This window comes from Python bivittatus, unplaced genomic scaffold (genome assembly GCF_059951505.1).
Source record: "Python bivittatus isolate LINGU-HERP-01145 unplaced genomic scaffold, Pbiv_v1 ctg000350_np1212, whole genome shotgun sequence".
Classification (NCBI taxonomy): Eukaryota; Metazoa; Chordata; class Lepidosauria; order Squamata; family Pythonidae; genus Python; species Python bivittatus.
This window is the reverse complement of record NW_028277074.1, coordinates 17102212-17129875: the sequence shown is the minus strand read 5'-3', so window position 1 is coordinate 17129875 and position 27664 is coordinate 17102212. Positions and strand designations below refer to the sequence as shown.

The 27664-nt window shown below is 35.1% G+C and overlaps 2 protein-coding genes across 7 annotated transcripts in view; one reads left to right on the top strand and one right to left on the bottom strand.

Annotated features, from left to right (window-relative positions):
* Positions 1-81: 81 nt before the first annotated feature.
* CCT8 (chaperonin containing TCP1 subunit 8) lies at positions 82-13924 on the top strand. Of its 3 annotated transcripts, none has more exons than XM_088144615.1 (16): positions 83-246; positions 4544-4634; positions 4963-5042; positions 5408-5557; positions 5890-6070; positions 6445-6506; positions 7293-7430; positions 9959-10137; positions 10824-10890; positions 11036-11123; positions 11229-11344; positions 11624-11695; positions 11776-11940; positions 12481-12600; positions 12871-12964; positions 13721-13924. In XM_088144615.1, exons 1-15 carry the CDS (start codon positions 187-189, stop codon positions 12961-12963), a joined length of 1662 nt encoding a protein of 553 aa, XP_088000741.1. In that variant the 5' UTR covers positions 83-186; the 3' UTR covers position 12964; positions 13721-13924. The 3 variants fall into 3 exon arrangements, with proteins under 3 accessions (XP_007441577.1, XP_088000741.1, XP_007441576.1); XM_007441514.4 differs by having other exon boundaries at positions 12871-12969; XM_007441515.4 differs by lacking the exon at positions 12871-12964 and having other exon boundaries at positions 82-246.
* The window catches only part of USP16 (ubiquitin specific peptidase 16), a 24100-nt gene continuing 10202 nt past the window's right edge, over positions 13767-27664 (bottom strand). For all 4 annotated transcript variants that reach the window (XM_007441511.4, XM_007441512.4, XM_007441513.4 and 1 more), the window contains exons 8-18: positions 25619-25749; positions 24665-24752; positions 23344-23419; positions 21545-21636; positions 20403-20459; positions 19619-19792; positions 18430-19099; positions 17230-17324; positions 16761-16847; positions 15284-15437; positions 13767-15176 (exon numbers count right to left, since the gene is read on the bottom strand). In XM_007441511.4, coding sequence (XP_007441573.1) covers positions 15052-15176; positions 15284-15437; positions 16761-16847; positions 17230-17324; positions 18430-19099; positions 19619-19792; positions 20403-20459; positions 21545-21636; positions 23344-23419; positions 24665-24752; positions 25619-25749 — 1749 coding nt within the window. In that variant the 3' untranslated portion in view covers positions 13767-15051. The remainder of the gene's footprint in view (positions 15177-15283; positions 15438-16760; positions 16848-17229; positions 17325-18429; positions 19100-19618; positions 19793-20402; positions 20460-21544; positions 21637-23343; positions 23420-24664; positions 24753-25618; positions 25750-27664) is intronic.

Sequence of the window (27664 nt, the reverse complement as noted above, 5' to 3'; positions counted from 1 at the left end):
CCCGTCCTACATGCTATGTTTTGCTCCTCCCCTCCTTTTGTGCCAGAACTTCAGCCATTTTGTTTAACCGCGCCTCCTTTCTCTGCGCGTGCGTGTACAGGCGCGACTGGGCGTGAGTTGCGCGCGTCGGCCCCGCCACAGGATCTCTCCAGTCTTGGTGTTTCTGCGCGTGGCCAGAACGGGAAGATGGCATTGCACGTTCCGAAGGCCCCTGGCTTCGCCCAGATGCTGAAAGAAGGGGCGAAGGTGAGCAGAGAAACTCATGGGGAATGGAGGAGGGTGGCGCTGGAAACGAAGGAAAGCGGAAGGTTCCAGAAGAGAAATCGCAGCTTGCGTTCTAAGGCACCGGCTCCACGCGCCGCTCACAGAGGCGGGGCTATTGGGCCTTGTCGTTAGTACGGCTCATGCGTGGTACTGCGAACGAGCGTGGTTGTTGCTTGAAGAATGAATATAGAGGCTTAAGAATGAATATGGTTATGGCGACTCCCTTCTAGCTCCTAACGTACAGGAGAAACGCCCAAGACGGCCTTTCCCGGCCTGCTGCTGTCCAGCGGGCACGCAGAGAATTCTGGAGATGAGCTCCGGTGCTTGCGGAGAGTAGCAGGCCGGAGAAAGCTCAAGGAGTCCACGCGAGCTCCGCCTGTCATTCTAGCCCCCGTCCCGTCCCCCTCCCCTAGGGCAGGTTTATGTTGTATAATTGTATTTGTTTCAGCCTTATAGCTAATGTTTTATTAAGAGTTACAGAATTGCGGTGTAAAGGGCCATCGCCAGAATGGGTGGCGGGAACAGGTTTTGGTGCTCAGGTGGATTGCTTGGTTGTGAGTCTGGTGCAGTCAGTCCAAAATGGCAGAAAGGAGCATCCCTCTTTTCCGAATTTAGCTCCATTCTATCACGCCGGGTCAGAGCTAGCAATGTTTTAATGCCCTTTCTGTTTTGTATTAGGACACTGGCACATTGATCACATCCATGGCTGGATCAGGATACTGTATTTTAAACTATGTGCATAATTCATTTTGTCTTCCTGAACATTAACATAACTAGCATATATCTTGGTTTTTTAAAAATAATATTTTGCAGTGTCTACATTGTTTCTGAATAAACATGAGTCTTTGATTAAGAAAGGCGTCCTTTCGCAGTTTAACAGTGGGAAAAGGAAAGCATGAGACAAGTAAATCAATTGAAGGAAATGAAGTGAGATCCTTCAAAGGTTCTGTACAGGGACCACTACTGCTTCACTTATACAGAAATGAACAGTAGAGGGCCAAGTTTACAGATTACACCATATCAGTGAAAATGGTATATGTAGTGCAAACATTCTGACAGGTAGAAACTTACCTAGATTTGGACAATTTTGCAGAGATGTGGAGACAGTATGCAACAGGTGTAGAAAATGGAAATTGCACATTATAGATCATTGCAGAAGTTACTAAATTTGTGCTAAACATCATTGTGCTTTAAAACATCTGTGATGCAGTCGTTCTTGAAATATTGAACTTTTCGCAACCACACTTTGAAAAGAATTGTGCGTGCCTGGAAAAGCTATTGAAATTCAAGATAATACATTTTCTTAATTTACACATTAAAAAGTGAATCTGTGTATATCTCTTATAATTCATTATAATTATTTCTTAGGAATTTACTTGAAGCTAAAATGTCAAGCTTCCTATTACCTTTGAATTTTTTTCAGTAATTTCAATTTAAATGTGATTTAGAATTTGAACATGAATAAGTAGATTGATTTCATAGTATTTGATATAGCTTGTTACTTAAGCCAAGCATGTCTCTAGGTACCTAATGGCAATGAAGTCTGGCCATATTCATGTAACACATCTTCAAGAACTTTAATATGATCTTCTGATTCTTCCCTACTTCAGTTAATGTTGGTTACACCATTCACATTATGCTTTTCCTCCTTTAAGGTTTTGGGTAGTTAATGAAAAAGCATCCATCTGCTTCTTTACCATGTATTACTTTTGGTTTGCATGCTGTCTTATCATGGCATGGTTGGTGACTACCTCCTCATATTATCCATTTGTTACTTCATCATCACTGCTCCTTGGTGTTCAGTTAAATTCTAACAAGGAAAGTGCAAAAATATAGATTGTCTGCTGACTGGAGTTCTTAAAAAAAGGAACTGAAGAAGCAATAATATTCCAGTCAGAATATGCTATGCAAACATAAATCATAACAGCCAAAATTGAATATATTTCAAATGATAGCAAATGCTGACTATGTAAAATCAAAGATGAAACTGTAGGTTAACTCATTAATGGCTGTATCAAAATTGTCAATGCTGAATATAAGCAATCCGGTTTACAAAAATCATGCATTGGAATTTATGTATAGAGGGTAAAGTTTGACTTTACTGTTGACACTGGGACCCCACAGCTGAAAATGTCTTAGAAAATTAGGCAAGATCTTGTGGGCTTTTAAAATAGACTGATAAACACCTGAAACACAACACACCAGTCATTAGTGTTACTGAAAAGAAGTAAGAAAAAGTGTGGTACAGCAACTTTTCAGTTGCTGAACTGAATTCAGCATATATATAGCAGATATAGCAGTACCAGGAGATAGTCAAACTGTTGAGAAATGAATGGAGAAAAAAACCCACAGAGATTTGCAAATTGAGGTTGAAAGCCTTTGGAAGAAAAAGTCAACTATAATACGATAGTAATTGGAGTTCTTGGAGCCATACCAGAGATTCCTCAAAGAAAAAAAGAAAGACCGATTGACCGATCACTGTGTTTGGAACTTTCTTTATAATACCACAATATCTCCCATGTTTCCTAGACTCTTGGTTAGAACCCAAATTTTTGGAAAATAGCCATTCTGCAATATTTGTTAGATGAATAAACAGTATAAAGCAGTCTGAGAAACAATGGTGATACAGAGTTTTTATCTACTTCTGTATTTTAACTGGAGGCTATGTAATAGAGACATTATCGTTTTATTATTTCCAACAATATTGGAAATTATGTGAAAGGGGATTGGGACGCCTTCTGTTCATTGGCAGAATACAGGTAGTCCTCACTTAATGATCGTTTAATGAAAGTTCAAAGTTAAGATGGCCCGTAAAGCACTTCCTGCTGTTGTAAAACTTCCCCATGGTCACATGGCTGCATTTCGGGAGCTTGGCAACTGGGTCACATTTATGACTGCTTGCCAAGTGCCCTGCGCTCATGTGATCGCCATTTGCAATCTTCTCTGCCGGCAGGGAAGGTTGCAAACAGAGAGGATGTGGCAGTGTGCAGGAACAGAGCTGAAATCTTCAGGATTTGAGCTCCCTTCCTTCCCTATGGCCAAGAGGTTTCCCCTCCCCACTCAGCAGTGCGAAGGAACAGAGCTCAAATCTTCAGGATTTGAGCTCTATTCCTACCCCCCCGCTAAGTGGAGAGGGGAAACCCCTTGGCCGTAGGGAAGGAAGGGAGCTCATATCCTGAAGATTTCAGCTCTGTTCCTTGAGCCCGAGGAAGGATTTCCCCTCTGTTCACGAGGAGAGGGCAAACCCTTTGGTGGGCTTTAGGAATGTTTGAGAGTGAAAGGGCTGCCTGCCAGGAGGATTTCAGCTCTGCTCTCAAAGAGCTGCCTGCTGGGACGATTTCAGCTGTGTGCTGAGCTGAAATCCTTCAACAAACAGCTCTTTTGCTCCGTCCACTTAATGGCCTGGGAGATCACTTAATGACCGCAACTGGGAGTGCCAGATTGCTGTTGTTGAGCAAAGCAGTCGTGTGGACATCTCGCATAATGACCACTTTGTTCCATGACAGATTCTGGTTCCAGTTGTGGTCATCAGCCAAGGACTACCTGTAATTCTTAAAAAAGATACAGAACATGGCTAAATTTGGTGAGAGAGAGACTGGCAGAAGAAAAATAGTGTTTTAAAACGTGACAGAATCAGCTGAGAACTAGGAAGAAAAATATCCATTAAAAATTTCCTCAGTGCATCTGTATGGCAGTTGGACAGCGGCTTGAAATGCTGCCAATTCTTCCATTCTAAGCCTCACTGTTTCCTGGTTACATTATCCTGACTGGAGAATAAGTAGCCCATACTGTGTTTCCCAGTGCACGCACACAGACCCACATGGATGCAATACAAGGGAATAACAGAAACATGCAGATTCCATATGTTCTGTGCCTGCCACATCCATATGAATATGCATACAAAAATAATACCATCTGATTGGACCTTCATGAGCACAGAAAATGATGTATTCTGATTAGGCCTTGTCTTACATGTCACTTCATTGTACAGAATAAAATACAGATGCCTCCCACGGTTGCTGCTAAAAAATGGAGCTGAAATAGTTTCAGAAATCACGTCCCTATATTGTTTTAAGATGCTCCACATTTTAGCGTTTTAAAAAAAAAACCTGCCAGAGCAATTAGTCCTTGCTTTTTGTCTTAAGATATAGTCCCAAGTGATAGAAGAATGGAAAATGAAGAGGAACTAAGGAGGAAATATGTAATTTTCAAAATTTTTATAACTACTATATTATTTCATGTGATGATTTCTAATTCTGAGTTAAATTTGTATATCTAGCATTATTCTGGATTGGAAGAAGCTGTGTTTCGGAATATTCAAGCATGTAAAGAACTTGCTCAAACAACTCGCACAGCCTACGGCCCAAATGGTAAGATGTTATTTCTTTTCTGTAAATATATTTAATTTTCTATTTACCTAATAGTTCCATTACTTGTATTAAAAGTTAACTGGGATTCTGTAAAGTTTCAGATTGTTTTCTCATTTCTCAACTGAACTTAATTTTATTACATGAATTAATATCCAACCCATTCAGTAGACTGGGAAGCTCACATAAAAATCCAAAATGAACAAAATCAGAAATTATTTTCTTGATTATTTTGTTAATTACCTTGTTATAAACTTGTTAATTACCTTGTTACAAAACTTGTAAGTATTTAAAATACTATTTGATATTTTCTGTTTTTTGCTTGTTTTAGGGATGAACAAAATGGTTATTAATCATTTGGAAAAGCTTTTTGTTACTAATGATGCTGCTACCATTTTAAGAGAATTGGAGGTAACTTTTTGTTGATACTCAATTTAAAATACATTTCTAATACATTTAATTGTACGCTACTTCTTTGTGACTTTGTTTGCTAATCCAGTTTTTTTTTAGGGGGTGTACATTTTTCTGTGAGAGCATCTGAACTTAAAGTATCTAAACAACACTAGAGATGCGTGCTACTAGCCTGCTAATAGTAGCTTAGTACTTTTAGCTTAGTAGCTGCTAAAAGCCAAGCTACTTAGCGTCCTGTATCCCATAAAAAATTCAGGAATAGTAATTCATATCTTGAATATGTATTATTAAATAATGAAATATGCTTTATTTACTGAATTTTAATATGTGTTCAATGGTTTCCTCTAATATAAAATATTGGATAGGTTCAGCATCCTGCTGCAAAAATGATTGTTATGGCTTCTCATATGCAAGAACAAGAAGTTGGTGATGGGACAAATTTTGTCCTTGTTTTTGCCGGTGCCCTTCTGGAACATGCTGAGGAACTTCTAAGAATGGGACTTTCTGTTTCAGAGGTATGGGTGCTTTGTTAGATAATTGCATTTCCTATAATATTCCATTTCTATATCATACTTTTATTAGTTTGCCTGTTGCTGTTTATTAAATATGAAATCTACTAAGTTTATTGGGGCTAACTTCCAGGTAAACAGGGATATGATTGTAGCTTCAGTCTTTTTTTCTAGTAATTAATTTGAAAAAAGTATTTGAAGAATATTACCCTCTGATGCTTCCCCATGCAAAGTAATAGACCAGTAAATTTGCATTGTATGGGGTATTCTGACAGACGTCAAACTTTTGTGCATATTTATGTGTTATAGTACAGGCATTTGCTTATATTTAATTGTAGGTGATTGAAGGCTATGAAAAAGCTTGCAAGAAAGCATTGGAGATTCTGCCTGATCTTGTATGCTGCTCTGCAAAAAATCTTCGGGATGTTGGAGAAGTGGCATCTTTGCTACAAACTTCAGTAATGAGTAAACAGTGTGGTAGTGAAATCTTTCTAACTCAGCTTATTGCTCAGGCATGTGGTAAGTAAATTTTAATAGAGTTTTACTTAATATAGATTTTGTTATTCATTTAATATTCACATTGATGGTGTGGACCAAACAATACTTTTTTAATGTAAACAGCCAGAGGAAAAGTTACTTCCAATCTCTTCTTAACTCTAGGAATTCTTGTTAGTGAATGTTTGGTTTTCAGATAAGAAATCTACCTCTGCATTGTTATGTAGAGCTGAATTCCATGTAACAGGAAAATAATATGCTTTTCATATTAAATAAAGCATATTTTCAGTGAATCAATTTCCATACATTTATTTCAAATTAATATATAACTTAAAGTAGAGAAAGAGATCTGAAAGCTAACAAACTTTCTTAAAATTATGTTTTTAATTCTTTCACAGTATCTGTTTTTCCTGAATCGGGTCACTTCAATGTTGATAACATCAGAGTATGCAAAATCTTAGTAAGTTGTGATTTTTTTCTTTTCAGTATTATACATAATCTTATTAATTTTAAGCAATTTATATGGCCACCCAACTCACTCACAGTGGCTCTGGGTGGCTTACAGGAAGTTCCCAGATTTTCTTGGCACTGTTAGTGTCTCAGTAATTTTTTCACAGCCCTTCTGGGCCAAAGGAAATAACTAATAATTCTGTTCATTAAGTAGTTAGGTCCAAATTTAAAATATCTTGCATTCCCCTTGTGAATTTAATTTAAAATATGGAGTGCACAGTATGGGAACTAACGTTTTGTTTCAAGCTCCTGGCTTATATAATTAAGATTTGCGGGAATACTTTGATGAGAATTTTTACTTCTAAAACTCTGAATTTAAGAAAAAAACATAATTATCTAGTGTTAGTTTTATTTAAAAATTGTGATACTATTAAAGTCGATGTCGTATATTGGAAAGAATGTGAAAAACAGTTTCTTAAGAATCTACAGGAGTTACTGTTCCTATCTTTACAAAGTTTTCTATCAAACATTTGAAACAGTGGACAGGATGTATATTGGATGAATGATATGTGACAGAAAAAGTCACTTCTAGATCAACAGACAATCTGTATTATGTGTACTTAAGTCAGCCTGATTTGGAAAAAGGAACACATGAAATATTCCTGTTTGAGTATTATTCCTAAATAAATATAGAGTTGAAATGAAATCTTTTGCTTTTATACGAAATGTTAGCATTGAAGGACCATTTTTAATTATTCAACTTAATTGGTATGATTGTTATTTGTATTGTTTTCAGGGTTCTGGTATTAGTGCATCCACTGTATTGCATGGCATGGTATTTAAAAAAGAAACTGAGGGTGATGTTACTTCTGTCAAGGATGCAAAAATAGCTGTCTACTCTTGTCCTTTTGATGGTATGATAACAGAAACTAAGGTATGTTATGGTTAAATTTTGGTAGTAATTTATTTTTGAGCTTGACTGGAAAAGCTTCCATAATAGTTTACACATTAGTAACACACAGCATTTGTGAACCTCAAGTTTACTGTTTGAAGAGACACACAGAACAGGAAAAGGAAAGCAAGAAAATTTAAGTAATAGTTCTTAAAAGTTCTGAGGTTTATACAAAGATATAAAGAGAATGTTACTTTATTATACTGCTGAAATAGTGCCAGGAGTAATTGGCCTTTGACTATTACCAACTGGAATAGAAACATTTCCTTAAGTGAAGGAGCTCAAAGTAACAGTCTCTTACAGAACTTACAGTTGCTTGCTTAGTGACTGCCTTGTTCAGTGACTATTCAAAGTTATGATGGTGCTGAAAAAATAACTTTAGGACCAATGCCCACATTTATGACCTTCAAAGTGTTCTTCAGTCATGTGATCACCATTACAGTCAGTATGTGTTGTTCTGTGCCTGACCTGTGTTCCCCCCCCCCCCTTGCATTGCAGAGAGATTGGAGAGGAATGGATTACAAAAGGGTAAGCAGACACACAATGGGGAATACACATTGAAAGCAATGATATGTCAATGGCAGCCCCAAGTGTGCTATGCAAACACTCCAGTGTATTCCCCATTGTGTGCGTGTTTACTCTTGTAATCCCTTCCTTTGCTTTCTGGGAGGATGGGGGGGAAAAAAGCAATTTCTGTAGGCAGTCTGTCCTGTGCCTGACCAGTATTTCTCTCCCTCCCTCTTACAGAACAGAGTTTGGAGAGGAAGGGATTACAGTGGGGAATACGCCAGGCTCTTTGCATGGTGTGCTCGTGGCTGCCAGCGCCAGCACATTGCTTTTGATGTGTATTCCCATTGTGTGCCTGCTTACTCTCTTGTAATCCCTTCCTCTTCAATGAAATACAAACATTGATTCCCTTCTTGCTAATTCTCTTGGTGACCATCCAAAGGGCAGGGGGACGGTTTCCCATTTAGCAACTGTTTCGCTTAACAGCAGAGCTCCCTGTCTCAATTGTGGACACTAAGCAAGACTACCTGTACTTGTCTGCTAAGTACATGGAGTAGCCTGTTTTCTATTCTGTTGCTGCCTGCTAGTTTGGTTCTTGGGTGACAAGAGTATGGTAAATCTTTATGGAACTGGCTTGTCAGGAGGCTTAATACTGATCTTGATTTATTTCTCTGTCCTTGGTGCGACCACATTTAATTGTTAAAAGTAGAGAGTATTTATACATCTATGCACTGATTTTTTTCCTTATGTAGGTGTTTTAGCCTGCATTTTTTTTACAATGGGATTACATTAACATGATAGCCTTTTCCATACTAGTGATGGTTATTAAAAATAGGGCTATGGCTATATAAGTAGCAATGGTCTGTATCTTATGTGGACCCTTATTTGTGATGTAGTAGGAGTCTGCAAACAGGGTTAGTTTATGTGGTGAATCCAGGTTATTTGGTCAGAAATGTGGCATAATTTCTTTCCTTGGGCAATAAGTGTAGTTTAAAAATTTCCTGCCACTCTCCAGAATTACAAATGTAGAGTTATTTCAGTGATGTTGGAGGATTATTGGGTTCTTTGGATAGTCTGGATAGTATATAGTGTTTTAGTATGGGAAATGATATTCTTTCTCTGCTTCATTGTTTGAAGAAGTCATGTTTTTTTTTTTAAATTTAGAGATATATCAAAAATATCTCTGCTCTTACTTTACAGAATGGTTATTTATTTTTAAAACAGCAGTGTCCTATCCAGGATTACATTATGGTTGTACCACTTTGCAGATGCATCTAAAACTATATGTTACTTACGCACACATTTAAAAACAGTCTAGGGAACTGCAACTGAAATCTAGCAGATACAAGTAGATATAATTCTCATACAGAACAATAAATTGGTAGTACAGCTTTCTATCTGAACACTTAGGGAAGTCTTAAAATAGTTGTAACACAAATAAAGAAAAATTCAAATATGTCTCTTTCCCAAATTCCTTCAATAAGAAAGTAAATTCTGGCCATTCCTAGATGTGTCAGGCAGCTTGCCTACTTTGTATCATTGTCAAATTTTATGTGTAACTTTGTTCCCATAAAATGTTAAGTTCACCCCTGGCTATCCAAAAATTGACCATACTTAATTTAGGTAACAAAACAGGCCATACTTTATTAGCTAGAATTTTCAACAAATAGTAATCCCTAAGGAAGAATCATTCTGTGCTCTACGTCCTTGTGCCTATTATTTAATTGCTTTAATATTCTATCTTTAAATTATATTGGCAAGGGAATGGATTAAAGGCTTTAGGGTTATTGTATGTTATTGTGTCTGCTGTTCGTCACCTGAATCTGTGCTGTCCTGTATTTCTGGGATATCTTGTTTCCTAGTTCTCCTTTGTAATAACTAAAATACATTGTAATGAATTGTATCTGAGAACAGGAAACTAAACTTGATTATTTATTTTTTTTGGTAAGGCAGACATTCAGCATACAACTTTTATGAATGATGGGGAACATGCTTTATTGCAGGGAACTGTACTGATCAAAAATGCTGAAGAACTGATGAATTTCAGCAAAGGAGAAGAGAACTTAATGGAGCTACAGATCAAAGCTGTTGCGGATGCTGGTGCGAATGTGGTAGTATCAGGTGGAAAAGTGGCAGACATGGCCCTTCATTATGCAAACAAATACAATCTTATGTTAATCCGGTAAGATTTGCTAAACTGAAAAATCTAATTTTCCCATTCAGTTAAAGTAGTATACTTTAAAAACAAAAACAAAATACCTATTGCTTTATGATTTCAAGTTATAATGCAGATTTGACTTGATTGCAAATGCTGGGCTTTGTATTTTTTTATCTTGTGATAAGATAAATTTACACAAGATCAAAGTAGAGGGTCATGACTTGGAAGAATCAGGTCCTGTTTTCTGTACCATTTTCTTATTTTCTTACTTAAAATGGTCTATCCTATTCAGTTTTCTTTGGAAGTAAGGTTTTATTTGATGTTCCATGTTCAATTAACTTGATACAAGTTTTCTCAGGTAATAGAAATGCATATTATAAAAGCATTCACACACACTTGCATAATGAACTGAGTTATATTGAGATACTTACTCTGTGCCTATAGTTTTTTTACTCTGAGTCATGTAAGTTTGGAAAACTTTATGATTAATGTATGTGACAGGAAATAGTATGGAATAGTATGTTCAGTTTATCATGAGAATCCAATTTGCACATAAAGCAGGAAGGTGGTGAGGTATTATAAATTTTTGTTTCTGATAGAAATCTTATTATCCATTAAATGAACATAAATGTTCCTGAAAAATTTTATTGTGTAACAAGAATTTTCAAATTATAGAGTTTTCCTTCTTGAAATATTTATATATTTTAAAGGCTGAATTCCAAATGGGATCTCAGAAGATTATGCAAAACAGTTGGTGCTACAGCCCTGCCCAGATTGGTATGTAAACAACAATAATGACTATTTGTATTGTGATAATAATTCTTGACTGCTACAGCCCTGCCTAGACTGGTATGTAAACAATAATGGCTATTTCTATTGTGATAATTCTTGACATAACCATAATTCTTCTTTACCCTCACAGACTCCACCCAATTTAGAAGAAATGGGCTACTGTGACAGTGTGTATTTATCAGAAGTTGGGGAAACACAAGTGATTGTGTTTAAACATGGTATATACTTTTTAGTATACTGGATTTTTTTTTGTCCTTAAATGTAATATTTACATTTGTAAAAAAATGTTTCATGAGTCTTTTTTTTTTTTTTTTTTTTTGCAGAAAAGGAAGATGGTGCTATTTCAACAATAGTAATTCGTGGCTCCACAGACAACCTCATGGATGATGTAGAAAGAGCAATTGATGATGGTGTAAATACTTTCAAAGTACTTACTCGGGTGAGTAGAGCCTTGGACACCTATAATTTGGGGGTATTATATAACATGCATTGCAGAACTATTAATATTTTTGATATGCTGTATATACAGTAATTGGGATATTGTATTACGATTGGTATTTACACAATATGTTTATTTGTCTGTATCAACTTTATATACTGTTCTATCCAGATAATACAGTCATTGTATTAAAAAAAAGACTTTAGAAATGAATACTACTTTGAAGCCTTCATGCTTCAGTTTGTAACTTGGCATTTCATACATTTCACTCTTTTGTAGGATAAGCGCCTTGTCCCAGGAGGTGGTGCAACTGAAATAGAGTTGGCAAAACAGATAACTTCATATGGAGAGGTATGCTGCAAACTTATTTTTCCAGTCACATTTCTTCTATAATTCAATACAACTTAAAAGCAACCCCCATCTGTGTTCAGACTTGTCCAGGTCTTGATCAGTATGCAATCAAGAAATTTGCTGAGGCATTTGAAGCTATTCCCCGAGCTCTGGCAGAAAATTCTGGAATTAAAGCAAATGAGCTTATTTCAAAGCTATATGCAGTACATCAAGAAGGCAATAAAAATGTTGGATTTGATATTGAGGTAAGACCAGCTACAAATTCACCATAAAGTACAAAATCTTAAATTAATTCAGTTTTTTTAAAAATATATTAAAAAGTGGTGCGATCAACATTTGCAATACTTATAACAGATTATAGCACTTTTCATAGTGGGGTATGTACAGGAGATGGGAGCATTAGGTACGTACACCACCTTGAGTTGACAAAAAATAAAGTTTTTTCTATCTAGATAAAATAATATCTAGTTATTAATTAAATAAATCATATTTTTATAACTAAAACATGTAGGAAATACAGTGTCGCTGTATCACCCAAGTTCTTTTTCTTGGTGTTAGTAATGGTACATCCTACCAATTCTGAGACAGACTGGGTGTTTTTCATGCTATAATGTGATTGTTTAATACAGATGTAAAAGCATACAGATTTATAGTGCCTGTCCATCGTTTGAATGACAGCAGATTTAGGGACTGTAGATCAAGGTGGGGGAAAATAATATTTGTAATTAGACAGGCACAAAGGCTGTTAATCATTCTAATTGAATATTTGTTAATATTTTTAACAGGCTGAAGCTACAGCTGTGAAAGATATGTTGGAAGCAGGTGTATTAGACACACATCTTGGGAAATACTGGGGTATTAAGCTTGCTACAAATGCTGCAATAACAGTATTGAGAGTTGATCAGGTGAGTTGGCATAATAGGCTTTCCAGTTTTATACAATATCAGTATACTATGCCAATAGCCAATTTTAACATTAACATATATTTACAAAAATGTGTTTATATTTGGAGTTACACTTTTAATGGCCAACTTAATGCATGTTACTGTGTAGATTACTGTTAGGACTGTAGGTATTGACTTGTACAAATAAAGTATTCAAACTCTTAGGTTCATAAGGAATGACTTTTTTCATGAAACATGTCAAAATATGTTCGTGATGTGAAATTTCTATAGATTATTGTGGCCAAAGCAGCAGGTGGTCCTAAAGCCCCTAAAGCATCAGATCACTGGGACAAGGATGACTGGAAAGATGCCCCTGAGCAATAGTGTACAGTAAGATATGGCCTTGTGTGTAATGTTGACAAGAGTGGAAGCTTTGCATGAATGCCTTTTATACTCTGCCTGAAATGGGTATGTTTTGCTTCCACGCTCACATTTGTGTAGGCCACAGCACTAACAATCTGCTTGAAATGTTAAAATACAGCATCTTACATTGAAACCCTGTTTTAGGAATATTAAAGAATTGATAGCATTAAAAGCACATGAGTTGTGAAAATTGACCAAAGGGTGAGTATTCACTTTGTGCCTGGTAGATTGACTGGCAATTTCATTATACCAGTGTATTCAAATATACCTGAGAGAGTATCCCTAGATTTTTAAATCTGTAGATACAGCTGTTGTTACTGAAGCCAGTTTTTATTAACTGTTTTCTATGGACACAATAACTATTCCACGCCATAAACACAATTACATTTTAAAACAATTTTGGGGACATCAGGCTTCATACACAACTGGCCATGAGAACTAGCTTTCATCTTACTAGAGTATACATAGCTAATATTTCTTTCATGAAACCTTTATGAGAAAATTGAGTAACCTTTGACTCCTCCCTGAAAAAATACTAGTATGTATATAGAACCAAACAGTTAATTTTTGTGTTTTAAAAATGCAGTCAGTCTATCATGGCATAAAAATATGTAATTAAAGAATACACCTGCATACTTTACCTATTTGAAGCCTTTAAGTATTGACGACTTAAAATGTAGTGATAATATTCAAGTCTTACAACTTATTTCTTTTGTAGATCATAATGGCCAAGCCAGCTGGTGGCCCTAAGCCTCCATCAGGGAAGAAGGATTTGGATGATGACCAAAGTGACTGAAATAGTTATGCACATGTAGACAATGTTGTCTGTTTTGCCAGATGTGTTCTACTTATCTTTAAATTATGAGACTAATCTGTATTACAAGTCTACCTTGAAGCATTTCAATAAAAGCAGTTTCAGTAAGCTGTCTTTGTCTGGTTTAGAGACATGGTTATTTAAAGGATTTCCAGCATGTATACCTGGTATAGGGCTGTATATTAAAGCACTTGAATTTACTTGTTAATTATTTAAGTACAGTACAGCAAAGCATCAAATAGTTTATAGAGCTACCCAAGGCATTCAAAACATGATTTTTGATGCATAGGACCATAATTAGGCAGCTATTTTTTAACCGTAGCAGATGAATCTTTTGCAAGAAATATGTCCATGTAATCCAGATACAGCTTCTTAAACAACTGCACAAAGCTTGTAAAAAATATGGCTGCCTTAACAATTTGGAAAGAGGTGCTTTGTACGTATTTGCATTCAAGGCATTTTTTTTACTCCTTTGTATAGCTGTAATAGCTAATCTCTTAATAATTAATTAATTAGTCAATTATTCTGTAACATTTGATGAAATCATGTTTTTAAAACAGTGCATTCAAATTGGTAGTCATGAACCTTTTGTCATGTACAAGACCTTTGAAATCAGTTGATTTCATAATATATTACAGAAGATCAGGAGGAAGATTTAGACCTTTTAACTTACATTTTTGATTAAAAAATCCTAGGCATCTACAGTATGATGAGACGACTATTCTTTCCATTGTATTACAAGAGGCATTTGTGCTGTATACTCATATATATATATGAGACAGCATTTGTTTCTCCTAGCCATTATAGGGGTGAAATAAGTTTTATATTTGTAAGTAAGCTAGTCAAATATAATTTGACACATTCCTGAATTGTGCTCTGCGGCACACTTCCCCTCTCATTACTTGTAACAAATATATTGACAGTAAACTATTTCAAGTTGCTAGCTCAATTTATATCACAGTAATGATAGATCTCCATGTTATTATTGCATCTTTTAGGACATTTTTTTAAAAAACTTTACAATTAAGATCTGAGTTCATGGATCAAGGAATATACCCTCTATCACACAAATTCAGTTCATCAGGTGATGTATTAACCAAACGAAGTTACATTTACATATATATTTATTTAAAAGAAAAAGGAAGTTATGTTTAAATTCAGATTCAAGATATAAAGAAAATAAATTGAACATGATAAAGTTTGGTGAAGCTTTCCTTGATTGGAATGTTTCCAATTTACAATATTCTTTCATAGAAGAGAAGATATGCTTGTGATTTCAGGACTCTGGATATGGATACTGCTTGCACATGAGTGTCGCTTATATGAAACCACTGTCTTCTGGGTGACTCTGATTCTGAAGCTGAAAATTAAAAAAAAATCCAGAGCAAATTTTCCTTACTACTTTCCAGCTGGCTCATAGGAATTTAATTTCATATTAATTGTCCAGGATAGATTACTTATACTCACTTTGTTGAATCTTGCCATGTACAAGATCAGAAAGTTGGCTGGTAACAGTTCTTGTCTTCACATAAGCAGTGTAATGACCAGATCTCATAGTGCCACTATGTTCCACAATACCATATAAGGAGTACAATACTTCTGAAGTTCCCTCTGTTACACTCTGTAAAAGGAACATAGCTCAAGAGTATTAAAATAGTCTTGATGTTACTTATCAGCAAAAAGTAAAACAGTTCTGCTTTACCTTCATAAGTTTGTTAATTTGAAAACTGTTTAATAGATGCATATTTTAGTGAAAGGAATTTAAAGGCAAGTCTAGTATTGCTGAGCACAAAAGAATACAAAGCATATTCATTGTGACGATAACTTCACATAACTGAAGTATAAATAGATTGTGCTGTAAGAATTCTGGATAGGGTATGATAGGTGAATAATATAATGGAAATGTGTGATGAACTTAAGAGGAAATGAGAAGCTTGCTCTTAAACATACTAATCTTGAGATTCTGGCAAAGCATCTTCAGTGGCAACACTTAAGAGATACAAGATTTGAAGCAGACAGAAAGTTCTAGTGAAAAGGTAGAACTGAATGTCACAACAGTAATACAGAAAACCAGATACTGTACAAGTACAAGATTACCTGAACAGAGGGAGGAAAAGCAAAAAAAAGTACTTGATCTTAACAAAAACATACAAAAAAAAAGTCAGAATCAGAAATCTATGGAAACAGTATTATCAACGTTGAGTGATATTAAAACGCTTGGAACTGGAAGCAAATAAGCAGTCTATGGTGCAACAATTTTTTAATGACTTTTATGACAGTATAGATTAAAGCCAGAGTTGCATGCAAAAATGTGGGTGCCTTTGATCAAATCAGTTGGCATACAACTATATTAATCTGGGGAACCAGAACATCCTGAAGATGAAAGAACAAAACCTCTGTCTTCTTTTTTCCTTTCTAACATATAAGCAAATACTGTATTCAGAAGCTGAACTTTAGAATTAGGAGCTAATTTTTCATGAAATATATTAATAATTAAATTCTGGAGTCACAAAGAAGCACAGGGTACAATACTGTAACAAGCTGGTCCTGTGTATTAAAAACATATTTTTGTAATCATAATCAAGTCCTAAGTCTCCATTTTAACATGTTCAAATCAAGTTTACAGGAGGTGCACATTATAATTTTATGAGTATAGACTAAACTTTCAATAAGTGAAAAAAAAGTAAATATTCTCTTGAATCAAACTCTACCATCTGTGTAGTTTTCTTGGCAACAATATATTGGCCATTTCCTTTTTCCAGGAGGAACTCAGTCAATAGTCCTGGGATTTCATGGTGGACTCCCATTCAAATACTAAATAGGACTTATCCTGCTTAGCTACTTCATTGAAAAGCTATGTTTTGCTACCTGCTGTGGACTGTAATATGTGATACAGCTGTCAAATTGAGTAATGGAAATAGCATAAGATTGCTTTATTATTTACCTTGCACTTAATTGAGCAGAAAGGAGCCAAATCCATAACTTCAGGAAATGTTATGTGCTTGTTTACTTTTTGGAGATTATATCCAGCCTTGGAGGGAACCGGAAAATACAAAATAAGACAAAGCTCAGAAAGAAGCTTATGCTGTCCAGAGGGTAACTCCCAATATTTCCAGCCAGCTCTGCTAATGTCAAGGCTCTGGAATTTGTAGTCCCAAACACCTGGAGACCACTCACCTGTCTACCCAACTTAAAATTACAGAAGCAAGTATCCTTGAAGATCAGAAAAAAAACTTTGTTCTTAAAGGCAAGAGGTCTAGTAATAAATGCAAGTTATTTATTTTAAGGCTTAAATATAAATGTCATATGGCAATAAACAAGAATGTCCAGTGTACTGGTGTCTCAATCACTTCCTAGGAAGCACTATTAAACTAACATAATTGAACTTACTTTACTCAAGTCATTAATTATACCTGTTGAAATCTTTTTAAATGAAGGGTTAAAATTGGTGGAGCGAGAGAAATAAGCATTTGTTTTTTGGCATTAGTGTATAGATATTTCTTGGCATCTGGAGAAGAAAGGAAAAACAGATCATGACTTAGTAGATATTCAGGAATATTATCTCTTGTGAAATTGTTTGGTTCACTATGTACATGAGATCTAATAATTTTGAATTTCAAGCATAATCCACTGGAACATTGAACAAATCAGACTCACTGATTTCTATGGGAAGAGAAATGCAAATGCTCATGATTTACAAAATTCAACAAAATATTTACCCTTGCGCAGACTGAATAATTTGCTAGGAGTTTCTGGAAACTGTATTTATGTCATTTTTCTGACATTTATGGTAAATGTGGGATTTTGCTTGTAATTTCAAAATAAGTTCAAAAATAGTATGTATAAATTTGTAGATCTTAAACTAAATCAAGATATCAGGCATAGTTCTGCAAGCTCCATAGCCACCTCGCTTTGTTGATTTCTTCAGTTATTGTTTTCCTCATATTTAAATATATCTCTCAGAGAAATGCGTCTAGATTCTACTTTTTTGCTTCATATTATACATAGTAATGGTGAGTTAAATTTTTTGAACTTAAACTGCTTCTTTCAATCAACTTTGGTAGGTCTCCCTGTTTGAAAATCATTTCAAGCTCAAAACATTTTTTAAATAGTCAAACAGCCCGTTCATATGTGGAATAACTGTTTTAAACTCAAAGTGGGGCATATAAAATTCAAAAATATTGCACACATTAATCCAGAACATTATGTTGTACCTGAAAAACTTCCAAAAATAAAAAGACATATCCTCATAGTATCAGCAGTTCTATCTGTGCTGCTGGAAGCCTACCCATTCTACATATCCAACTAAAGAATGAAAAATATTATCATAAACATTTAGACTATTTTAATTCCACTCAGTTTCGCCATACGGTCTTCAGGATTTTCAGAGATATACAAGCCAAAATATATATTCACTACAAATTGGCAACTTATTTTTCTTTAGGGATATTTATGACAATGGGACATGATAACTTCTTATCCTTTTATAAAATGGGGAAATATATATACTACTTCCTACCTAGTTCCATTAAAATAAAGTAATTGCTATTACTCAATGACTTGATAAGAAAAATAAATTCAGTGTTCCTTCAAAAAGGAACAATTTAACATACTTATTCCATTAGTCTTCATTCCACAAAGTTGGTTGCGTGTGCACACTTCACAAAGCAGTTTGTTGTTTTCACAAAGTTTCTCAATATGAGTAAACTGATACAAGCAATGAAGAATTGAATTTTCTTCTATGTTCATAGTATCCCTGCCTGCAAGAGTACAAAATGCTGTTTCTGGATCTTCATTTACTACTTCATATATTGGTGTTTCAAAATCATAAAATTCATTCAAACTATCTGTATCTTCACCAGGCTCTTCCTCCAGAAATAATTTGCTGAAGTCACTGATAATATCCTCATCTTCCTCATCCTTATTCTCAAGAGGCAGATCATCAAATTTATTGGCACACTCTATAGTGGGAACAAAGTCTTTTGTAGAAACACCCAAACTGACTTCATTGTTTGCGTCTTGGTGGCAACTGTCTGCATTTTCATCATGTTTTTCTGCATTCTGTACTTGAATTATACTTTCTCGCTCATTTATATGTTTTTTATCCACGCAATGCTCTTCACATATGTTTAATGACTCTTTGTCTCCTATTTTCAGACAAGTTATCTCAGAGTTACTTTCTATTATTTTATTGCAATCCTGATCAACTTCAGTTTTTTCAGTAGCACCACTATCTGTTAGATGAATAGCTTTTTCCTGAAATTTCTGTTGATGGCGTTGGTTCTGCCAAATGAAATGCATAAGAAATCAAGCATATCAAAAGAATAATTAACAGTAATGTATGCTGAAGATGTGTGTGTGTGTATATATACATATACATATATATATACAAACATACATACATATATATATATAAGCACTATTGTTAATTATTTATAAAATTAGAATTAATTGAGCTAATATATGACTTATAAATAAAGTTAACGTATGAGTTACAAGCAATACAGCTCCATCCAGAATTAAAGCTAAATACAGTCTGATTTACTAAGAATCAGCAGTAGTGACCTTTGGATTCTCATATATCCCATTTGCATGTTACTTTCTCCTTATGAACTTTAAATATCTCAGCAAACAAAGCTATAACTTATATGTAAATGATAGTCAAATATAGCAACATGATCTGTCACTCCTTTAGCGGTCATCCAAATCAGCAACAACACTTCAATTCACCCACTACAAATCATCTCTAAGGCATATATGTCCTGGATCATTTTATGCTTTCCTGTCCTCATTGTTACTAACCTTTGCTTGCTTTCTGGCCATTTTCTTTGCCTTTTTCTGTAGATGCTTACTTGTACCAGGAATTTCATCTCTTTCTTTCACATAACATTCATTTTCTATGTTTTCTTCATAACTGTCAATTTCTTTTTCCTGTATTTTTTTAACATTATTTTCATTTGTTTTTTTCTTGCCAGTCTTAAAAAAGATAATTATGGATAGGTTAGAGAGGATACAAAGTAGGTTCTACTACATTAGATTTTAATATAAATTTATGATTGTTGTCAAAAGAACATGGAAGAAAAACAGCCAAGATTCTGTTGGTTATTGCTCAGTGTGAACTTGAATTTTCTTTCATCCATCAAGATCTACACATAAGAGACAAGCCTCCTTTCTTGATGAGTCTTACAGATACTTTTCGTCCATTAAGAAAAATATCCATTGAATAACAGGTTTTGAGAACTCATCCTACAGCAGTTACTTAGAAAATAACTTGTGAAGTTTAAGGACTCTCAAATTACTTGAGGCACAACGCCTTTCCTTTAGTGGAAAGGAAAAGCTACCAACTGTCCTTTAAGAACTGAAGAAGCTTCTTCCAACCAATGAAATCTTAATATTTGCTGGCATACTTCTTCCTCAAGGAGCTTATTTACTTATACCATATCATGACAGCTGCTCACAAAATAGAAAAAATACTCTTTAAATACTGCATTTGACTATTTTAGATTATAGTTCATTTCCCTCATGCTTTCAGTATCTTGATAATGAACCCTGAATTTTATCATCTAAAAGTAAACTTTTTGCTTACCTGATCATTTAAGACAGGGAGTGATAAATCAAGAAATGGTTCATGTACCAAAGAAACCTGAAACAAACATTTTACAATTATAAAAGAATAAAAAAAAATTATGATTATAAAGCCTCCAGAGACTGACATTGGAACCAAGGTAAGTGAAATTAAATTAATTGTCATAACTCAAAGAAAAAAAGTTTGTGAAAAAAAAAAAGATGCAAAAACAGAGATAAGTGCCTGCAAAGGTAATGAGAGATAAGGAATGAAATCTGACAATCTGTACTAAAATTCAAAATGGGGATATTTGTTATAATTTAATATATTACATTTATATTTATTCTGATTTTTATGAATACAGAATAAGTTGTCTCCTCAGAAAAATTACAGTTTGGAAGGTGACTATAATTTTAATATCAGGTGTAAGCTTTCATCTAGATGGATACATATATTAGCAAACCTGACTGTTGATCTCTTTAGCTTCACAAAAGATAGATGCATTTTTAAAAATGTAGTATTTTTAATAAACATATGATTACATAATGTTTAATGTTTGTTAATTTAGTTTGTAAATTAATTTGGTTTTGTATTTTTGTAATCATCTTGAGTACATTTTTTTAGCAAAAAGAGAGAGCATAAATCAAATATACCTTTTTAAAAAAAAATTAGGCAGTGTCTTTTAATATAAACATATATGAACAAAGGAAGCCAGGAAGCAGTACACAAATTTAACAACTGGGGCATGGATATATAAAAATGGGATTTTTCACTTTATATATATTGTAATCGTTTGAAAAGATACACTTGAACTCTTTTTAAAGAAAATACTCCAATATACTGCATTTGTATGTTTTGTCATACTTTATTTTGCTTCTGTTAGTCATGGAAAAGTCTTATTCAACAACTGCTATAGCTTCCAAGTTTTTCAAAGTTGTACCTGGGCAGAACTTTAGGACACAGATATATTTATGTTTTGCATTATTTAATTGTGTTGAATAAGGCATGATTGGCTAGACCTACACAAACAGAGTGTAGCATAATGCTGAACCTTGTCAGATGGAAATGAAGATAATTTGAGAAAATCCAGGGTAGTGACATCACCCCTAGTGTTACTGGCCCCCAAATTTAGCATTACATACACACACACACATATAACTTACTGTTTGACACTCTTCACACATGATTGTACTTGTTAATTCTCCACCAAAAATTCGGTCCACAAAACTATGCATTAGCTTTTTCTTTTCATATTCTAAAATAAAATACAGTATGCCAACAATATACATTTTAATCTTAATTTAACCAATTATTATGTTGCTACTACACTGGGTAGAAAGAAGGTGCACTTCATATATACAGCAAACAGAATGTTAAGTATTACATCTTACAGTAAATAGTTGTAATAATATTTTTCTTCTAAATTTACATCTAAAATGTATTGGTTTACAATTCCTTTGGCAACATTGCCCAGGTCTTATAGGACTACGGTACAATATATCTGTAGGATCCTCTTATATTTTTAATACGCTTTGTTTTGCCAGTCTCAATCCAGAGATACTTTAGGGAGCTCAAGGATTTGGTTATATCCAAAGAATTATTTTTTAAAAAGTAGAATAGACACTTTTGAAAATCCTTTCAATCTTTTATGTGATATTGAAGCTGCTAAGGAAAAAAACAAAAACAAAACCACAATATGAGGAAATCTAGAGAGCTGATTGTTAAGATCCCAATTATCAAATACAGGCAGTCCTTGTTTACAAACTGTCCCTTAGTCATGTGATTGTCATCACTGTCAGTACCCATTGCCCTCTGCCTGACCTCTTGTTTTTCTCCCCCCCCCCCCTTGCAGAGCAGAGAGTTTGGAGAGGAAGGGAATAAGCAAGCATACAATGGAGAATACACATTGAAGGCAATGTGCTGGCACTGGAAGTCACAAGTGCACTACACAAACAATTGGGTGCATTCCCCACTGTGTGCCTGTGTACACTCTAATGTAATCCCTTCCTCTCCAATCTCTCCACTCTGCAGGGGAGGGGTGAAGAAAAAAACCAAGCAATTTCTGAAGGCTCTCCCTCCTGTTTTCCGTTTCCTGATCCGTTTTCCCCCTTCCCTCTTGCAGAGGAGAGAAATTGCAGTGGAAGGGATTACAAGAGAGTAAGCAGGTACACAATGGGGAATACACCAGGCTGTCTGCCTTGCGTAGCATGCTCACAGCTGCCGGCGTCAGTGCATTGCTTTTAATGTGTATACCCCATTGTATCCTTGCTTACTCTCTTGTAATCCCTTCCTCTCCAATGAATGTAAATTAATTCTCTTATTGTTAATTATCCCAGCACCAGGGTGAGCATTCCAAAGGGCGGGGGAGTGGGAAAAGGAAAGCAGTAGTGATCACATGATTTCCCACTTAGCAACCACTTTAATTAGTGACGGGGTTGCCAGTTCCAATTGTGGTTGCTAAACGAAGACTGCCTGTATACATATACAGTATACCAGAGAGCTTTAGTTTGCCATTTAATCAAACGAAGCTGACAAACAAAAGACAAATGAAACAAGAACTGACAAACTTCATATTGTAGATCAATTACTTTTGCAACTCTGATCTCGCTGTATAATAAACACAAATATTTCCTTGCAGACATAAAGCTCAAGGGAATATCTCAAAATTTTCAAGTATACCAACACATAACATAAATGCTGAAATCAAATCAGATAATCTATAGACAGGTGTACACTGAGGCTGAACATAACAAAGTGCTGCTGAGATAGAAGAAGCCTAATCCTAAATTATGCTAGCTGAATATTAACTGACAGAGCTCTATACATTATTAAACTATTTAAATGAACACCAATTTTTAAAACAATTTTCACTCCCTTTTTCAAGGAAAGGGACAGGTCCACATCATCCTCAGAAGTCAAAGATTGCCCTTAAAATACGCAAATGAAGATGAGGGTGACTTACCTTTAACCTCTTTTTTCAACTCTTCATTTTCTTTGTCAGAATTATTTAGTGCTTTAAAAATTGCAGCACTTGTTCTCTAGAAATAAGTATAATGAAGTATTTTTTTAGCTGTAACTGTTGAACAGAAACACTATTCTTTATAGATAAGCTTATTACTAAATAGAAAATATTAGTTTTAGTATTAGTACATATCTGATTTTCTCTCTCTCTCTCTCCACACCACCCAGGACCCAATTGCTGCTTCTCCTTTGAAGAAACTTTGTGGGGGAACACTGGAAATCACAGCTGGTCCGGAATGCAGCAGTGGGAATGATCCCCCCTGCTGAAATAGTAATGCTAGTTACAGTCATGCTCAAAGCCCCAGTTTAGGCCCAAGTTACCTACTTGTGTCTCAGACTTTCAGATCAGACAGGCCATGCTGCACCATTTGTGCATATCAAATTTATGTATCATTTAACATCAGCAACTGATCAACACCAGTCAACTCTGGCTTTTCAGAGGTGGGATCTATAGTATAGATTAAACTGCTATGGAGGGAAAATTTGAAAATTAATCAACAGTTTTGTCTAGAAAGGGTTTCAAAAAGCATTTTTACCCAGGCCTTTTAGAGTTTTCTTCTGCTGCTGACATTGAGATTTTTAATCTTTATATTTTTGTAAGCTATCTCAAGCCATATAGGCATGGATGGCATATAACTCTGAAAATAAATAAATAAAAATTATTTTTCCACATTTTCCACTCTCTACTTGCCATGAGTCTGAAGGGTTTTCCAATCCTTTGGGGAAGATTTAAAGGGGCTGGAGGGGAATGGAGAGAAAATAAGATAGGCTGAAGAAAAAGTCATCAAAATAATCTTTCACCTTTTTCTACTAACCAACGTTTTTGGTGGATTAAATAATTAAACTTTCTTATCATCAGAGGCCCAATTGTTCCCACTTACAGTAGTCCTTCCTGGGAATGATGAGGAGAATACTACATTAAATTTAGAATATTGTTCATACTGTATGTGAAAGTTCAATAAGCATTTTTCTTAATTAGAAAGAGGAAAAAACTCTGCACGTTTAGTCAACATGAAGCACAGATCTGCTGTCTGTTAAATATGTACATGATTGAAGCCTAGTCAATAACCACTGTTTTAAGAAGAATTCAGCCAAGATTAGACTTTGCCAGTTGACTTTTACAAACAATTGACAGCTCCATTCTGATTAATCTTTTTGTAAGTAAAGAAGACTGTGACTGTCACTGTAACTGTAAAGTTTTTGTAAGTAAAGTTACACTGTGACTGTAAAGTTGCAACAACCATTCATCATAAAATACCTACTTGGATTTCTTCAGTTCTCATCCCATCTAATAGATACCGAAGCAATTCCTGGCTGTCCTGCTGCTGATACCCTTTGAATCGTGTCGCTCTATTTTAAAATATGCACAGATACATGTTAAGGAAAGTACAATGCTTTCTGTATAAAAATTACACAAAAGGAAAAAAAAATGATAGATAAAACATCGCACATGAATTTAAAATCTCCAGGGAGTGAAGGCAGGGTTGTAACTCAGAAGATGTTACAAGAACATGTATAACAGAAGTTATGAAACATTATTTCATTGTACTGTTCCTAATACAATCTGACAGTCATAAAAAAAATAAAGGTTCTTCAAAAAGAGATTCACAATATAATTTTATGCATGTCTTTTTCTAAAATGCTACATTTATCCCTTATTAAATGCATACAATACTGAAGCCTTGACATATTTAAAAGTAAATTGTCACTTGAAATTGTCAGAAACCTGATTATACAGCAACTGATAACTTCACTTAAATATTTAGCTGATCAATGAGAAAATTATAGAACTGTAAATGTTAGCATACTATCAAAATTATAGTACAATTGTCACTGAGATATTGAGTGTAAAGTAAGCTGTAATAAATAAATTCTATATACTGATATCCATCTTAAACAGTTATAGTGCTGATTAAGTATGTAATATTTTTTCCAAAATTCAAGGTCCCAGTTTATGCAATAATTGGATAAGAAGCCCATGTAGAACTAGATGCAGATATTGGTTTAAGCCAATTATATATATATATATATATAAAAAAAACCAATTCACTAACTCTTTTGATCTTATCCAAGCCTTTTTCTCCAGTCTGGATCAGTTCTAACACTTAATAAATACTGTAGATACTAGTTTCATGGTGTAATCAAATAGATCCAAAATTACACAAAATATATGTTTCAACAGTATATTAATATAACTTTATAAATAAGATACTCACTTTTTACAAACTTGAGAGAAAAGTTCTCTAGGTGTCACAGTTCCTTTTTTTGTCTCTTGCATTTCTGCCAAAAACTGGCACATTGCTAGTGTTAGAGGTCTTGGTGGATCAAGCATTACTTCCAAAGGTTCCTAAAGACCATATAAAGAGAGTGCTGTAAGTACATACATACTTTATGCAGTCATTTATGCTGCTTATGTTTGGAGTTTATGTTTTTATGTTTATGTTTGGGGCTCAGTATCATCAAGATGCTGATGATACCTAGTTATATCTTTCGACCCAGGCCAGCCAAGTGAGGCTGTCAAGTGCCTAGAGGCTGTGTGGGTTTGGATGGGGAATAACTGTCTCCAACTCAATCCTACCAAGACTGAGTGGCTCTGGGTGTTTGGACCACCCACATCTGATAGTATTCCAGCTTTGACCTTGGTTGGGGTAGCACTTCCCCTTCAAAGTTGGTGTGCAATCTGGGGGTCTTCCTGGATTTGCAGCTCCTGCTTGAAGAGCAGGTGGCATATGTGGCCAGGAAGGCCTTTGCACAACTTCATCTGGTATACCAGTTGTGCCCTTTCCTAGATCAGGGGCCCTTCAGACATCACTCATGCCCTAGTCACCTCGCGGCTTGACTTTTGGAACATCCTATACATGGGGCTGTCCTTGAAGACCACCCAGAAGCTTCAACTGGTCCAGAATTTCAGCAGTGTGAGCAGTGATGGGCATACCTTGGTATGCCCATGTAACATCTCTGCTTCATGAGCTGCACTAGTTGCCAGTTTGCTTCCAGGTGCAATTCAAGGTGCTGGTTGTTACCTATAAAACCCTACATGGCACTGTGCCTGGTTACTTGAGGGATCACCTGTCTCCCATAGTATCTGCCTGGCCACCTCAATCTTTCAGGGTTGGTGTGCTCTGGGTTCCTTTAATTAAACACCATCCTCATTGGAACCCTGGAAGCACTCCTTCTCTGTAGCAGTTCCTGCCCTCTGGAATGAGGTCCCCCAAAAACCGAATGAGCCCCATTCTGCTTTGTTCAGAAGAGCAGTGAAGACCTGGCTCTTCACCTAGGTGTTTAACAAGGGAGAGTAAGAACCCTGTCCTTCCATCGTTCTCTACAACTGTTGTAGTATTTCGTCGGTATAACTGATTTATCAAACGTTGAAATCTTTCCCCAAATCCACGGTTTCTATTATTATTATTTTTAGAGCTGGTCATTCCACACAATCAAAGGCCTGAAATATGTCCAAAGCTATTAGACCTGCTTTCAACCTGTTTTTATTAATTGCATTTATTATGTTCCACACTTGTCCAGTTAAATTTGACATCTGCCTTCCTGCTATAAAACCACATTGATCAAATTTCACTAGCCTGAGGTACGAAGCAAGGTTGTCCCCTTTCCCAAATTCTATTTACTTTAGTTACAGAAATTTTAGCCAATGTCATTAGAGAGGATGAAAACATTAAAGGGATTGGGAACAAAAGGAAAATTAAAGTAAGCTTTTTTGCAGGTGATACTTTATTAACTATTGAAAACCCCTTGGAGTCATTGGAGGAAATAGAAGGACACTTGAGAGAATTTGGGGAAATGACAGGGCTGAAAATAAATTGGTCCAAATCAGAAATGATGTTATTTAATTACAGTAAGAAGAGGGAGCAATAGTTTATGAATAATAACAAAATAAATATTAAGTTAAAGAATTCAATAAAATATTTAGGAATAAATATAACAAGAGAGCTAGATAATTTAGAAATATAAAATCTGTATAAATTAAAGCAAGACATTAAAAAGAAGTTGGAGGATTATAGGAAAATTAAATTATCATGGTTTGGCAGAATAGCAATTATTAAAATGAAGATTTTACCTAGAATAGTTTTTTTATTTAGGATGTTACCAATTAAGGTATCAGAGATAGAAATGAAGAGTTGGCAAACCATGTTTAATAATTTTTTTAAGAGGACAAGAAAGCAAGGGTGAATAAAAATAGATGGTATAAGTCTCAAAAAGCTGGAGGACTGGGGCTTCCAAATTTAAGACTTTGCTATACAGCTAAT